The 16,752-nt window shown below is 43.0% G+C and overlaps 1 protein-coding gene across 1 annotated transcript; it reads right to left on the bottom strand.

Annotated features, from left to right (window-relative positions):
* Positions 1 to 53: 53 nt before the first annotated feature.
* On the bottom strand, positions 54 to 14,720 carry LOC134552324 (glycerol-3-phosphate dehydrogenase 1-like protein). The gene is made up of 8 exons (XM_063400906.1): positions 14,567 to 14,720; positions 10,771 to 10,948; positions 8,795 to 8,935; positions 7,459 to 7,597; positions 5,698 to 5,810; positions 3,874 to 4,107; positions 3,617 to 3,723; positions 54 to 2,209 (listed from the first exon to the last, which is right to left on the bottom strand). The coding sequence occupies exons 1-8, from the start codon at positions 14,605 to 14,607 to the stop codon at positions 2,113 to 2,115; spliced, it is 1,050 nt and encodes a 349-aa protein (XP_063256976.1). The 5' UTR covers positions 14,608 to 14,720; the 3' UTR covers positions 54 to 2,112.
* Positions 14,721 to 16,752: the final 2,032 nt, after the last annotated feature.

Here is a 16,752-nt window from a genome sequence, read left to right as displayed (position 1 = left end):
TTTTCTTTGAGAGCTGACAATGATTAACTGCAAGAGTAAGTGCAATAAAGGACCACTATTACAACAGTCATTTATTTTATGAGAATGTTGAAAAATTAAATTACATCAAGTCTGCATATTGATCACTTTATTAAACTGTTATTTGATACACTTTGAATGTAAAATATTCTATGTTATTATTAGTTCATACATGACTTATCAGAAATTCAGCCTGATGGTGAAGGAAGGAGGTTCCTGAATTCTCTATCCCATCCTCATGTGTTTGATACTTCAAACCTGTGCAACGTGTAAGTATTTTTCCACTTGAAATTGAAGATCATAAATTCCCTGCTTTGTGTGAAGGATTTGGCCACGTGATTCCCGTTTCAGTGGCAGGAATGTTGGTGTTGCTCTGCAGAGCCCCGAGTTGTTGGGAGTGACTGGAGGCAGAGCAGGAGGAGCTGAGCTGCCCTTGCTGCTGTTCAGCAGGATCAGGGATGCTGCAGCCACTGCTTTTGGTACCCGAGCTAGCTTTGCTAGCTGTGAGGCTGAGATTTTTACAATATATTTCTAATTACAATACATTATTATATATATATATTACTCTGGTAGATGTGAAAGACCTATCATTCCTCTAAAATGAGTTGAAATTATTTTATAATTAGCTCATTTTTTTTGTCTAAGCAATATGACAGTGAGTACATAGGTTTAAAAAACTTCCCTTCCTCTCTGCTATTTCAGAAAATCTGATAAAGCACAGCAAAAGTAGGTTACTCTTCCTTTTTGTTTGCCTTCTCTCAAAATAGGAGTATTTCAAAAGGGGATTAAAGCTTATAAAATGCGCCACTGTTCATTTTGTAGGTGATTTTAACTCTGAAAAACATCAGGTATGTAAAGTTACCCAAGTACAGCTATAAGGTTTAAAAACATCAATGTTTCTAAAATTTACGCCACTGGTAGCACAATAAAAAAAACCCTTGGTCTTGAACCCAGTTTGTGTGTAAAATTCAGAAGCAGATGGAGAACTTTCTCCTGGAGTGTCAGATGTGCTGCTTGAGCAGGATCAGGACACGCCTGTGCAGTCTGGAAAGGTGCAGGGAGCTGCACTGGTGTCACAGCAGTGCAGTTTCCCAGTGCAGCTGAAATGCAGCCCGGTGTGAAATGCCAGTTACAGGAGGTCTGTGCGTCTGGAGCGGTCCTTTCCATACACGTATAAAAAGTCAAGTATCACAGAGGGTTTGTCACTGTTACTGCCCCCTCAAAATATCAGCAAGTACACAAGCTCTGCAAGCTGAGCCCTGGGTACAAATCCCTGCCTCCATTTCCCCTTTCAGCTGGTAGCAGTTAATGATGAGGACTTGCTGAGAAAATCTGATGCTAACAAAATTTCCTTTCATTATTCCAGATTTTTTTTTTCTGTATTTTAAAGAAATGCAGTATATTTAATCAAGGTCAGATTACTACTGGGGATTCCTAGTGTCCCAGATTTGAAACAAACAATATGCCCATCCCAAACCCCTTCTCCTTTCCCCACCCCTTAAACTGATGAACATTCAGGTGTGTCTGTGCACAGAAATAGTACCTATTTTTCCAAAGGAGCTTATACTGGGAAACAAAAATCAAGGAAGGCCTGAATGTCCCAAGATACAAAATGTTATTTGTGTTTCAGGGGAATTATGGAAATCCAGCATTTGCCCATGTGATTGCATCTAACTGCTTTTGGAATTTTTTAAACTATAATTTATCTGTTTGAATGAGTTATTTGATTTTTCTACATTCTATGCCATTCTGTAAATAGCTGTAGGCAAAATGTTGTGTTTTATGTGAGCTATTTAGCTCGGTTGTAGAAATTACAAGGGGAACTGTTTTCAGTCAACAAGAAAATACAGGGAAATACCCACATTACTAACTCAAATCAAATACTGTTAAGTTTTACATTTTTTCCCATTCCTTAGGTATAATGTTGAAATTAAAGGCAGATTTTTTTTTTTTTTTTACCCCCAGGACAAGGGGAATGAAATACATTCTTTGCTGCTTTTACAGCAAGTGCCACACAACCTGTTCCTCTACTTCAATTGCATGGACAGAAGTCCCAGGAAGGTGAGAATTCAGCCAGGTGAGGAGAAGGGATCTCTACATGTGCTCTGGGTGGTTCTGCAGGCACATGATGAAATCCTGGATTGATCGACCCTCATAGCAGATCTTGTAGATGGTTGTAAATAATGGAAACCTGAAAGAAGCATGTAGGAGTTAAAATGGTTTTTAAAGTTTATATTTTAACAGAAATAATTGTTTTGTTCTGTTGAAAGTGCAAACATTTTGTCTCTCTTTACAATATCATTTTAGCTAGGGGCTGCCTTTATTGGAAGACTACTGGGCAAAGAAGAGGAGCTAAAGAGGGGCAAATCATGACAGTGACAGCAGAGAAAAGCTGTTTTGGAAACAAAATACCTATCCAGTATTTTTATTTAAGAACAATTTTGAATTGCATATCCTCTCTACCTGCTGTGTGCAAAATGGATATATTATTTGCAGTCATTACTGGTATCCAAAGGACTAAAAAGAATGAAAATGTCTAACAATTTTCTTTTCTTGGCTTAAAGGATTCTTTTCCTTTTACAAGCTGTCGTAGTCATTATGTGGTAAAAAATGGGTCCACTGAATGACTCGGAGCTGAGCCTGTAACAAAGTGCAATTATAGGATAATTATTAGATCAAGCTGTGATTTAAAGCTGCTGTCAAAATGAGCTTTCCTTTTCTCTCTCATTTTTGAAAGATAATGCCACTTGAATCTTCTGTATCTGTTCCAATTCTAATAAGTTTTTAAGGATTCATTTAGCAGTGTTTGACTTCTCAGTACTGCTAGCGTATGAGAGGAAATGGGATGGAGGGAAGTTTAGCTCTGTTGTCTAAGTTGAGGCAAAGGTTTCAAATTATAAATAATCTTACATCATCCCAAAGAATTAGAGGTACCTTTTACCTCAGCAGTATTTGTGGCACTAAATCATTGACATCAGCACACATTACCTGTTCAATGCATGTAAAAGTCTCTGATTAGGAATATGATCCTGAAATTTGTACTGAGATAATCAATTTGCACTGAGAGCAGGACTGCTGCAAGCTGCAATGGTGGTATACTGAGAGTAAGAAAAACTTTGACCCATAAATCATGTCTGCAAGATTGACCATGTGTATGGTCTTAAATCTTATTTGGGGGATGAGAATGTCCGGGAGGCTTCTTTACATTATATTTTCCTTTGTTTCCTGTGTATGGATCATTCACTGAAGAGTTGGTGGTGATCTCTGTGGGTCCCTTCCAACTCAGAATATTCTGTGATTGTTTTCCCTGCTGTTCAAATATGTGATCTCACATTATTCTGTCTTCTATTAGGCACTAACAGTATCCCCTGAACCCACTCTGTCTGTGACTTGCTTCTTCTAACACTGCTCATCCCTTATCCCATTCGACTGATCCTGGCAATGGGTCAAGCTAGGCTCTAGCAGTGGCCCAAGATGTAGAAAGCTGTTGTTGCAGAAATGAAAAAGATAATTAAACAAAAGTACAGTTAAGGAGATTGTGAATCACTCATAAGTTGTTGTTGATTTTGTTGGGTTTTTTTAAAATCAAAGCACTTACTTATGGACCATATTTTTCTGTTTCAGAATTTTGTAGACTTCAGCTGAGGTCTGAGGACCCTGCAGCTTTTGTCCGTTCAGCATCTCATTTTCCAGCTCCTCAATGGACTAGAAGAGAGAAGACTGATTACTTGGGTCAGAGGGGACACTGCTGTGATACCAGCAGTTATCAAGAAGGTAAACAATTAATGATGCCTTTGTAAAACACAGAAGGACTTCTTCACGCATTAGCATAAAATATGTCAAAATCCTTCTTACTTTTCCTGTGCGAGCAAAGGCTTCCGCTACTTTTCTGTTGCGTCCCCCATAGCAGGTGGTGATGAGATCAGCAACCCCACAGCTTTCCAAAAAGGTGGCTATTGACACTGGTTCCTTGCAGAACATCTTGGCAAATGCCACCATCTCCATGAGGCCCAGGCGTATCACTGCTGCCTTGGTGTTGTCGCCGAAGCTCAGTCCATCGCAGAACCCCGCGCCCACCGCCACGATGTTCTAAAAATGGGCAGCACAAAATACAGGGGAGGGAAGGGAACAGCCAAGGGGTGCAGCTCATCAGCGTGCACTGAGCTCCAGGGAAACCCCACAAATCTGTCTTCATCAGAACAAGGGGCAATTTGCAATGGCCATGAGTTTATATTATGAGGAAACAGGTCAGATCATGTTGAACAAAAGTTGCTGGACTTTTAGAAGATTTTTGTTAAGTATCTGCTGTTACTCCCATGGGCAAAAACCAAAGCAGTGTTTTATACACTAATGTTACAATCACGTAGCATGTATGCAATTAGTGTTTTGTTTTTCCACTACTTCCAAGTTAGATCTCACTGACCTTTCTGCTTAACTATTTAAAATATCCCACACAGTCATACCTTTCTAGGTTTTCTTTGTGGATCTCTGATTTGAGCAGGCATGGATTCTGTGAAAATGCTGCAGTAGATCAAATTTTGGGCTTACCTACAAATATCAGTAGAACTGTGCTTGTCTACAGCTCTAAACAAATTTCTCAGGACCCTAAACATCTTCACAACTCCTCACCATTGTTCAGCATGCTTCCCTTCCCACCTTCCAATTCTCAGCTCCTAAATAAGTCCCTAAATAAATGTAGTTCAATGTATATGAGTAATGTGCCACCTGGTGCTACCATTGGCATGTGTGCTCCAGACATGTATGTACCCCATGTACATGTTTATTTTTTTAGATTTTTTTAGCAGAGGCAAACCCAAACCAATGATTTCAAGAAGTGCAATGATTTATGACAAAACAGAAAAAAAATTCTCTCCCATCTGTTCCTGCCCCCAGTTCTGCTCTTGTGGCCAAAAGCAAAATCTGCAGTGTTTGGTTTTGTATGTCAAGAAATTTTATTTTTGTATGTGAAGTTAAACAGGACCAAGTCTTTCCTCATCAGTCATCCACCTCCTCCATGGAAAGGTGAATTATTGAAGTATAAACGACTAAATATGTAAAGAAGTAAAAAGGATCACAGGCTGAAGTCACTTTCAATTCATATAAAAGCAAACTCTGAATCTCACACAACTGTCCCCTCATTGGAAATTTGGTGACTCTGGTGTCATTTCTGATCCCACCTGGGGTCTTCATCTGGCCATTGCTGAATGACACACAGACATGCTGCCAACCCAGAGCATCGCTTCTGATGTGAATTTTCCAGCAGGTTAGTATTTAAACCATGGATATAATTATTAATGGAGCTACTCTGTGTAGTGAGAGTCTTTGTTTCGTGTGCTCACAACACACAGACAAGAAAACACAGTGGACTAAACTCTGCTCTCAAAACCAGATGTGCCTCTGGTAAAATAAAGATAAAAATACAAATATTTTGAAATGCTTTGCCTGCAGCCAATTTTTAAGTAAATCTCCCCTTTTTGGGGAAATTTATTTCCCAGTCTGGAAAATTCATTTCCCAGGTTTATTTTCCAGGTTGGAAAACTGGCTCATGAATGATGCATCTTGTGTGCACTCATTCACTCACATGGTGACAGGGCTCAAATTAGACCCTGTGGCTTACAGAAAACTCAGGTGAGGTTAGAATTTGGCCCTAATAAAACATAATGGCTTGAAAACACTCACTTTTAAGGCTCCACAAAGCTCCACTGTATCAGAGTCGAGCACCACAGTAATCCTGAAATTGGGGGTCTGCATTAATTCTTTGAAGATTTCCCCTTGTGTTTTGTTTTTGCAGCCTGTAGGAAGGAAGGATGAAAGAGCACTTTTACAATGTTTCAGAGTGCACACAATTAACCTGAAATAATGTTCTAGGGACTTCTGCTTTTGTGATCCCAGTCCCAAGGTATTGCTAAACCAGAGATCTGTGCAACAGCAGTTTCTGGTGCTCGATGCCAGTGTTAAGTGTAGGCAACTCCAGGGCATTGATCAACATTGCTCAATGACACTTTAAAGAGCTTAAAAGTAGATACCCCCTAATGACTCCTTCTGCCTGAGAAAGCTTGTACAACCACAGACCTTACAGAAGACATTATTTACAAACTGTTTCCTGCAGGACAATGGTACAATTTCTGCTTGGAAAATGTAAACCTCTGTCACTGCAAAGTGCTATGATGGGGCACAAATTACTATTGCTCAGTTATAGGGGCAAAGTCCCCCCATTACAGAGGGATCCACAGCTGATGAAATTGAAGGTTGGCACTGCTAAAACCTTCTTCCTACCAATTCTACAGAGGTCATGTATCATGTTGTTACAGTGCTCAGCCTAGGAGAGCCCTTAGGGAACTGAGGTTTGTCTTGACCCAGAGAGCCCATGGCCAGCTGGGCAAAGACCTTTGAACATGGTTTCCCTTGAGTTTTATACAAAGTGTCTTGGTTTCCTTCAGGGGGAGCTCAGCTGTGAGTTTTACTAGCCTAGGGCACCACACTCTGGTAGCTGGGAGGTTTCTCACCATCTCATGAGAGACTTTAGGTTTGCTTCTTGTTCTTCACAATACCAGTTCTCTTTGAGATGGCTGTTTCTGGGTTCATGGCTTTCCATGAGGACAAAAGTAAGGGGAAAAGCTCTTTGCACAGTCATCATCACATCATGGCTTCAAACCGGGCCAGCAGAAGTTAAATTCCCCCCAGGAGAATTAATATAGCTCAACCCTCCTAATCATGTCTAGTCCTATTTGTGCCTAGTTGCTGTTTCAGTAACAAATGCCCAGCTGGGACAGTTTGCACCCTTGCTGTAATATTTGCAAGGGAAAGGAGCATTATTACAACACAATTTATTTTTCTTTTGCCTTTCGTAGCTATGGAAGGATATAATTTTAGTTTTGACTGACTTTAACAATCTCCGAGTTTTATAAACTACTGGATGAACTTTCCAAATCAGGTCAGACTCAGTCTTGGGAGGATCTGAGGCCGTGTCTTGGCAAGCAGTCCAAATGGGAGAGAGGAACAGAATGTTACTGGGTTTTCTTTTCCAAACAAAGGCATTTTAAGATGAAGAAATACACCTCTGGGAGTGTGAGCACATAGGAGCTTCTGATTACACTTCTTTATCTAGACTGTATTGTGTATCAGCTGCTGATGTACTCCACGTTGAGCTCTACAGACGCAAAAAGTGGCTCTTGCCAGCTCCTACAGAAACAGGATTAAGCTGTGATATTTTCCATGGATTAAATTAGCTCTCAGCACTGAAACCCACTGTCAGTTTGAATCTGATTCTTTCAGCACCAAACTCTCTGGAAATAATCCTGGCTCCCTGAAGGAGCTCAGCAGGCACTGCTCCATTTGGGAACCACCTGGGACCAGTCACATCCCCCTGCTCCTTCCAGAGCTTATCCTGCCACAGGTGACTTTAAACCCCAGCTCTAATGGGCTCTTTGCAATAGTTACCAATGGTGGTTTCACAGAACTTCTCATCAGCCACTTCTTTGGCTATGTTGGCCCCCATCAGCACACTCATCTCTATTTTCAGTTGCTCTCGAATGAGGTCAGAGATGAGCTTCAGGCCATCAGGACCCTCATCAATCCCCTGAAAAGTAGTTAAAGCCAGGGTATTAGAATAGGAACAGGACAGCAGCAGAGCACTGGTAAAGCAGAAGGTGTTCTATTGCCTGCAGCTCTCTGGTTTTAATTGGAAAAAAAGGATCTTATAATCACTAGTGTTAGCCATTAATACAAATGCTCTGGGTTTGTGCTTTGGTAACTGCAAATTCAAGGCAAGCTCAGGGAGAAGGGGTGACAGTCAAGGTAATCTTGCAAGAGGCCTCACATCAACTTCTGTTGTCCTGAGGCTTGCCTTCTTTGATGTTGTATTTTTCCTTTCAGTTAACTTTCTGTAGTACAGGATCAGATGTTTAAAATTAGGTCTATCAGAAATGGCTTTTTTTTTGCAACATCTAAGTATTATTTAGAGTGCTTTTTGGGTGTTAAGGAGTATACTGAACTGTCTTGGGGTTTTTTATGCTAAATTTGCAGGAGTTTCCTTCCTCTCCCACCTTCCTCTCTTCTCCTTACTGCTGCTTATGAGATAATTTCTATAGAGGGGAAGAGTTGATACTGAAGTCCGAAAACTTGAATTACATTTCTTTCATTACATTTTAAGTGGGATATTTCCTGTAACGCAATCAAAAAAATAAGTGTTAGGACTACATTCCTATGCTTTGCCTCTGGCTTTTAGTTTGACATTCTCTTAAAATATTAATTCCTTTTAAGATTACAATAATCTGGTACCTCTCTAACCTTAAAAAGAGATTCCTCAGTTCACGCCAGGCTGAAATTGCTTCAGTTTTGCAAAATCATTAGTGTTATGCCATTTTAATGCTGCCAAGAACAGCTTTAGCATGTACTTGGAAGAGGCACTTTGGAGTTCTCAGTTAGGAGTTAACTGAGGCTGTAGTCTCAGAGTATTTTTTCTGGCAGCAGTGCCAGCTTTATGCATCTCTTCCTCTGCCCATTTTCACCTCCATGCTGGTCCAAGTGGGAACTGATCCAGGCTAAACATGACTGGCAAAGACAGATACTCTTAGCCTGGATAGGTTGCCCCATCCTTCCCTCTCCACAACCACAAGAGCAGCAGAAGGGCTGGCAGAGCTGGGCAAGTTTTAATTCTTGCAGAAAGAAATGCTCGTGTTTATGCAGAGCATGCAGCTGAGGGCTGCATCTCCTGCCCTTAAGTTGGAGCTGTTTATTTACTCCATATTGACTGGGTACAGTGGAGACAACTTACCTTGATCAGGGAAATCCCAAATGTCCCAGGTTTTATCTGCCCTGCAATCTGCTCACAGATTCGTCCAATAAATTGATGTGGCAGAACAAACACTAAAATATCTGCTCCATTTGCTGCTTCAGCCACATCTGGTACAGCCACCTGGGACAAGAGTGACAAACAAAACAAGCCTGAGGTGGGAATCCTCAATCCTTGCAAGACACCACCACGCCAAAGCCATGGCAGATGCAGTGCAAATGTCCTTAATTTTAACTGGCCCTGTGGCATAGCTGCCAGTTCTGCACACAAGCAGCTACAAATCTCTTCTGAAATATCCAAAGCAGCTGAACTGTTTTGGTGTTGAATTTTTTTTTTTTTAATGATATAACCCTATGTGGATAATCTGGGGAAGATGATATACTTCATAAATTTGCAGTGTGCTGGGAAGCCCCTTCATCTTCTGGATCTAGTTCCTGAAGTTAGCTGACCAACGCCATATGATTCTTCTGGAATGAGAGGTAGCACTGGGGAGCACAGGAGAAAAATGGGGTGGTGGGACAGAGGCTCTTCTGGAAGTCTTTCATTTCCACAGGTCACCAGCTGAGTTACTGAGGAATAAACTATCAAAAGGCAGAGATTATCATCATCTTTGGGCCGGTATGTGTCTTTGTTTTAAATATATGGTAATTTTCCCAAGAGTTACAAAAACTTACACAACATGCTTAAAAACTACCTAGCTGTATCTTCCTCCAAATGCTGGCATTACTCAGAACAACAATTCAAGCCAGGCTACAGAGGCAAGAGCAGGTGAATTTGAGCCTGCTAGATGCAGCTTGCAGTAGGAGAAAGCATCACTCGTGGATGCAGCCTTGGAGCATGCAGCCTTAAGCAAGTGGGATTCCCAGCAAGAAAACCAGCGCTGCTGCCAGCCAGGCTGCTTCTCTGGGAAAACAGTGAAGTGGGAGCAGGACAAAGGCTGGCAGCACTGCACAGGCTGTGCTCCTGGCCCTCCAAAATGCTGCAGAGCAATGCAAGGAAAAGCTCAGCTTGTTTGTTTGGTTTTTTTCTCAGTTGGAAATAGTCTGAGAGTCCCTTTACTGCAACCAGCTGATTTTTGCTGGTGAAGCCTCAGGCTTTGCTCTAAACTGGGTGAGGCTGGCCTCAAGGGATGATGACAAGCCTGTTGATCTGCTAGAGGGTTGTAAAATAACAGTGACAAGTCAGTTGTAACTCAGGAGAACTGTGTGCCAAGTTCAAACACCAGGAGTATAAATATGCAACCACAGCACAAAACACAGTACTAAATATAACCACTTTCCAAGCAAGGAGACCCACCACATGCAGCATTTTAACTTCCCTTCACAACTGCAACTGTTCCAAAAATGTGGCACTACTCACAAAGCAATGGCATTTGGCAAAACCTTGAACAGCCAACCTCCTCACCTCACTTGCTTCAATAGCAGTAAATTACCTAAGATGATTAATTAGAGATGTGTAACTTGGTATTTTAAATGCCCATGAAAATAAATATCTTGTATTTTTTTGATGGAATTGAGAGCTTTCTTAACTACAGCTGTCCTGAAATCACCCATGAGTTGATAGCTCATTATTCATCTCCTTGTAAGCCTCTGCTTTTGATTTCTTTTTCTGAAGAAAGGAGAACAGTAGCTTTGCCTGTTTTTCCAGAAGATGCTGTGGGTTTGAAATAGCTCTGTGTAGACAGATCTCTGCCTGCCATTTCTAGAGTTGTGCTGATCTCTGCCAGGGAGGAGGATGGTGTGATACCAGCACAGACACAGTTGGTGTTTGAAGTTGTGTGTGACATACAAGACAAGCAGAAATCACAGAACTGAATTATATTCCAGGGAGTTATAGTGGAGTGAGTTATGTGGCAAACTGGAACAAAACAGCGAATTGCTTCCTAGTTTTTTTCAGAGGTTACCTCCCTTATAAGAAAAATAAACAAATTCAATGATTTAAATTTTTTTTAGACTTACCACATTGTGGGGTATCTTGTATCCAGGCAGATATTTAACATTTTCATGTTCCTGGTTGATGATTTCTGAGAGTTTTCTTCCATTAATGATCTCTTCAAACACCCACATCTTGACAGTGGGATCAAATCTGTTGGACTTCTGGACATTTTTGCCAATGATTCTTGCTATGGCTGATCCCCTTTAAAATAAAATAAAAATAACTAAAAGGGGAAAAGTACTTTCATTGTGAATTGGAAACACGAGTTACTTTAAACATCATAACCCATAAAAATCCTGTGCTTGCAACATTTATCAGAAAGCTTTATCCACTACCCTCTATCAAGAGCCCCTCAAGTTTGAAAACAGAGAAAGTAGAATGCGAAAAATATAACTGCAATAATGGAACTGAAGTAGTATCAAAGGTTATAGAGCAGGAGTGTGATGTACCATCAACAGCACTAAAAAATACATTATCTGAGATTAAAATCTTTAAAGTTTTTTGTCAAGATCAATAAATATAAAATAATCCAGATAGTAAATAAGTGCACAGCAATGTTGCTGTGACAGTCTTTGTGCATCTTGTGTAAAATAGCTGCATCCCACTTTCCTATCCATAACCAAACAGTTGCAATAAGGATTTTACGTAAGAGCTAAATGCTCAGAAAAAGACCAAACAACCCTTCAGCCTGGTGGTTTCTCTTTACTTATTGTTCTAATTATCACTGTAACAGGACCTGTAATACTTGCAGCCTGAGGGTATTTTAACCATCCAGTTTACTCATCTTGAGTCATACTGAGCATTTTTAATTTCAGGTCAGACAATAATTTTATTCCCCAATCATCACTGCAGCCTGCAAACACTCCTATGGCAAGGGAGAATTAGAAACCTTGCAGAAAATATTGGAGATATTGTTTAATGAACTTCCAGTTATTTGGGGAAGAGGGATGATTATTATTACTCCTCTCTTCCTTCTCTCCATTTTAATGCTACTTTAATCTCTCAGGTATTGTCCACTTTACTAACACAAGAGAAAGAGAAGCTCCAGTTGCAGCACTATTGTCCTCTGACCCACTTGTAACAAGGAGCATGGATAGGATTTAGCTGTGGTGTGTGTTCTGGAACTGATAAAGTTCTTGGGGATATCAAAGACAAAGTCCAGGTAGGTCTGTGCTGTTAATGATTCAAAGGGAAACCACTTTGTAACTGACCCTCCTTGGGTCACCCATATTTTTCATGTAACACGTTTGCATAAGGTTTAAATTGCTCAATAACTAATAAGGTCTTATTAATAGATAATTAAGGTCTTAATCTTTAATGACAAAGAAATCCTGCCGAGTTCAGGTTTCACTTTGCTCAGTGTTGATTATATGCTATATCCTGAGCTGCTGTAGTGCTTTTTTATTTAGTTATTTCATTTGGGGCTTTTTGGTTCTTTTGGGGGGTTGTTTTATTTTGAAGGGATAATTTGGTTGGTCGTTTACAATATTTAGGGAAGTGTTTTAACGGTGACCTTTACTGTAAGAGTTCTGCTATTTTGAAAGAAATGCATGTAGTTATATCATACATTCATACTATTTATAAAATTGCTTATATTCTTACATGGTTCTCTTGCTCTGCTATCAACAGTGGGCACATTCAAAGCTTGAGCTGAGGATGAATTTTGGCTCCACACAAGAAATGTGTATTAACAAGAAAAAGGTTTGGGTTTTTTTCATAAATATATAAATTCATTGTCTGAGTTGTCCAGCACAACCTGGATGATGAGCTTATATCAAGCCTACCCATAGAAATAACTTTTAGAGCTAAGTACCAAGAACATGATTTGCTGTTGAAAGATGCAGACTCCAGCTTTAATCCCTGAAATCCTGAATGGGACTTGCAACTCTCAGTAGATAAACACAAACCCTCCTGCACCTACTGGCAACCACAAAATGCAGTGCAGCACTTGCTTCGCTCAACCATATCACTCATGAGCCTCCTGGCAGTGTTGACTTAGCAAGTCCCCGTGACCTGCTGAACTTCTGCAGCTGACATGAGCTTTTGCAACATTTCTGTGTCACGTGTCAGCCACGATTCTGAGCTGCAGGAAAGCCTCAAGAGCACGGATCTGAACTGCCGCCCAAATATTTATGAGGAACACAAGAAAAAAAAAATGTTTGCCAAAGGTAAACATTGTATTTCTCTGTAGCACTAAAACAACCTGTTCTGCCACCAAGGCTATGAATAGATGTTATTAATACATCAGAGCACAATGTTTATGTCCTCCCTGAGCATTTTAGAGCTGATGTATATGGTAGGAAGCAAGAGATGGGCCCAGGCAGACACACAGTATGGGTAAATAGATGGTATTGAATGGGCTGGGGTCTCAGTATCTCTGTAGTATAGCTCTTTTCAAGTTTGTAGGTACATGTGGAGAAACAGAGAATTTCCTCAAGTGAAGATCTGAATAGAACTAAGTGACTTTAAATGATGTCTTGTGGGAAGGGAACAGCCTGGGAAAAGCACGAGGTCCCTGCTTGAGGATGCAGCAGGAGAATGATGAAGTTTGTGACTATGAGCTGACCAAAGGTAAAAAAAAATTGCCTTCCAAACATGCAGTCATGACTGTTGAGGGCTTGGAAGAGACAATGAGGTGCCTGCACAGGCAGGTGAGGGAAGAGAAAGTGGCAGGGAAAGGGATGCCTTTGCTGAAAAGACATGTGAAAGCAGCAGTTGAGGAAACAAGTGATGGGGCTTTCGCCAGAAGGGTGACAATGAGGTCCAGAAGACTTGGCTGTGCAGTTCCATGCAAAAGGCTGTATCTGCGAGATGTCATGCACAAAGAGAATGCATTGAGAGCAGTGGACTGTTTTTACAAAGCAGGAAGGCAGAGAGCTGTGCTTTAACTCTGCTGTGCTCTCAGCCGCTCACAAGCAACCACTCCCTTACTGACTCTTCTGTCATTACTTCCACCTAGCTGTCAGATATTTTTAAAATCTTAAGAAGCTTTCTATCCTTGTACAAAAACAATCACCAGAACTACCTGGAGGCTGGGTTTGCTAATCCCAAATGCATGCACATGCATGTTGGTCTGTTTGCTTGTGCTCAGTGTACAGAAAATATAAGAAAAGTAAGATGCTAAGTCCTGTGAGATGGATTTACTGATCTTACTGAGGTCTGGCAGACTCAAGGAGCTCTGGAGACCTGTGCTTTGTCCAGGCTGCAAAGGACCAAGCAGTAGCAAACATATTCTTAAGAATGAGGATAAATGAGAGGCCTGAACACCATGCTGTGTCCGAACCAAGATGCAAAAGGACGTGCTGAGGAGGATGGAAGTGAAAGGTGCTAATACACTGTGGCTTTAAATGAAGCCTGTGCCGCGGTTCCTTCAGAGGAACACAAACATCATCACCACCTTCTCACTGCTGAATGCTTCAACCTGAACTGCTGGGGCCCTGCCGCAGGCACACACAGCGACAGCTGCACCTCCGGGCCTCTCTGGATTCTGTCGCCAGGCTTGAAGCGGCTCACACACCTGGGCTGATGGGGGAGCCTCATGGCTCTCCAGTTCTCTTACATGGTGCATCTCTCGGGGCCGATGGTCCCTGCCCAGGAGCCCCGACCCGCGGCAGGACGGGGCCGGGGTCGCGGTTTCAGGACCATGGAGACGCCCCCGGCCCCGCCGCTCCCCGTACCGCACCTGTTGCGAAGCCCCCGCCTGCCACGGCGGGAGGAAAAACCGAGGAAGGAACGGGGGAGGGAGGAGAAAAGGGAAAAACATGAGGAAAAAAACGGGAGGAGGGCAAAGCGAGAGCCCTCCCGCGCTGCGGCACTCACCAGTTCCCCGAGCCGACGATGCAGACGCGGAGCGGCGACATCCTTGCGGGCTGCGTCCCGCCCGCGGGGCTCGGCTCGGCGGGCTCGGTCCCTCCCGGCCGCCAGCACCGCCCCTGCGCCCGGCCCGGCCCCCGGCGGTGCGGGAGGGACGGGCGGGGCGGGCGGCGGCCTCGGGCCAGCGCAGGGTCCTCCCCGGCCCCGCCTGCGGCCCCGGCGGATGCTCTGCCCGGGTGGGTCCTTGCGCCGAGGGCTGGGAGGATTCAGAGCCCTGGAAGGGGGAATGGGGGAAAATGGTGCCTTCTCCGAATGTACGGCGATAAGGACCTGCGTGGGGAAAACGGGAAGCCCTGCACTTCCCGTGGGGTGGGACCTTCCTGCCCACCGGCAGCCCCCAGGGTTTCGGTAGGGTGGATAACGTGGAAGACTCTGGTGGCAGAGGGACACAGGCTGGGCTCTTCGGGACAGTGAGAGATATTCCAGATCCTACCTGTCCTACCCCACAAAGGGCAATGATTTAAATCCTTCAGTCACATTAGGAACACACCAAGAAAAGCCTATGAGTGCACTAGCAGAGCCAAATTCAGCTGATAAATCCTGATCTATACGACAGCTCTTAATACAGGACATCAAATGTAAGTTGCCTACAAGAGAGAACAAAAAGGAGTGTTGGTCCTTTTCTCCTACATTGTTTAATCATGCATGACACCCTAGGAATTACCACATTTTACCTCTCAGCCCTCTAGTACGTCCTTTCTCCTCTTCAAAGCATCCTTCTCTCATTTTTGAGCCAAAGGACTGCATATGCCACCCTTTCTGCTCTTGCACTCCTGCTTCCCCTATCCTGCCGTGTCCGGGCTCCCATCTCTGCCGGGGGCTGTAGGCTCAGCAGTGACCACATCTGCTGCCCTCACCCCAGAGTTTGTCTCAGTGGGTTCCTGGCTCTGTGGGATGTGGACACCTGACCCTGTGATTCATAGGGAGAGGCTGGCTGCCAGCACTGGAGGAGCCTGTGGGTGTTTCTGGAGGTACACATATGTTCAGCTTGCCTGCTGTCAGCTCCATTGGCTCAATTATCTGGTGCATCCAAATAGTGATGACTGTTTGTGGACTCAACAAAAAGACTGGGGAAAAATCCTGCAAAATAATATTTTGAGAAAATAACCAGGATAGGTTGATGAAAAAGAAGGTATAGCTGGGACCCTGGGCATGTGTGAAGCTGGATGGAGATTCCGCAAAAAGATGCATTACCTGCAAGCAAAGTTTGAGCACAGACAAGGCAAAAGAGCCTTTCTCTGGTTCCAGATATATTTGCAATATCCTGCTTGTTCACCATGGTTTGCTTCTTCCTCTGTGTCCCTTCACTCTCTTCCCCCTTTAACTCACCTTCCTCTTGAGAAGAAGGTCTAAAGTGGAGGTGAAGAGTAGCCATCATCCTCATTGCCCTGTTCCTCTGCTTATTGCAAGCTCTTCTGTCCTCGTGAGTGTCCAGGCCCCAAGGAGGGGACACACTCACTGAAGCACATACTTCTGTAACTGGTGCATGCCACAGAATATGTCCCTGGTCTGTGTAATACTTAAGTATTGCAAACTGTGTAGGTTTTTTTTTCTAAATTAATGTGGAAGCTTTTAATTACAAAGGGAAACTGTAACAGTTTGGTGGCCTCTGGACTGATTTATGTGGCCTCAACATTGTGATTACAATGACCATTTCATAGGTGCAAATAAACTGGCACGGGAGGAGCAGGCAGATGGATACAGCAGCACTTGTGAAGAGCAGAGGACACAGCCTGGGACTGAGTGCACACATTAGCTTATCCATCTGTGACACTAATTGGCTGTGGAAGTATATAACTTGTGCTGCTGCTGAGCTCTCCTCTGGATTTGTGTGCTTACTGCTCCATGGAGATGGATAGGGAACCATTCACTCCACAAGGATGGTTTCAGGTGGTCTGCAGGCAGTTTTATAGGGCAGGTTTGGATGTCAAGGTTATCTCAGTGGCGGTGTTGTGGGAGGCCCTGAGAAATGGGTCCTTTGTTAGATTCCAGAGCCCCGGAGCCACAGAGCACACACTGGCGGGTGCTGACGACTGTTGTTTTATCAGGCAATGGGAAGGATCTGCTCTTTCCCATGGAAGCTCCATGTTTGTTTTTCACATAAGCCCAGGAGCGCTAGCTCTGATGTGTGA

This window comes from Prinia subflava, chromosome 6, assembly GCF_021018805.1.
Source record: "Prinia subflava isolate CZ2003 ecotype Zambia chromosome 6, Cam_Psub_1.2, whole genome shotgun sequence".
Lineage (NCBI taxonomy): Eukaryota > Metazoa > Chordata > Aves > Passeriformes > Cisticolidae > Prinia > Prinia subflava.
Note: the sequence above shows the minus strand (reverse complement) of the source record. Positions and strands in the feature narration are given on the sequence as shown.

Coding starts and splice junctions, on each gene's coding strand:
- LOC134552324 (XM_063400906.1), bottom strand. CDS start 14,607: ATGTCGCCGCTCCGCGTCTGCATCGTCGGCTCGGGGAACTG. Junction 8,936..10,770: donor ACAAGATACCCCACAATGTG/GTAAGTCTAAAA, acceptor CTCTTGTCCCAG/GTGGCTGTACCAGATGTGGC. Junction 3,724..3,873: donor CCTTTGCTCGCACAGGAAAA/GTAAGAAGGATT, acceptor TCTCTCTTCTAG/TCCATTGAGGAGCTGGAAAA.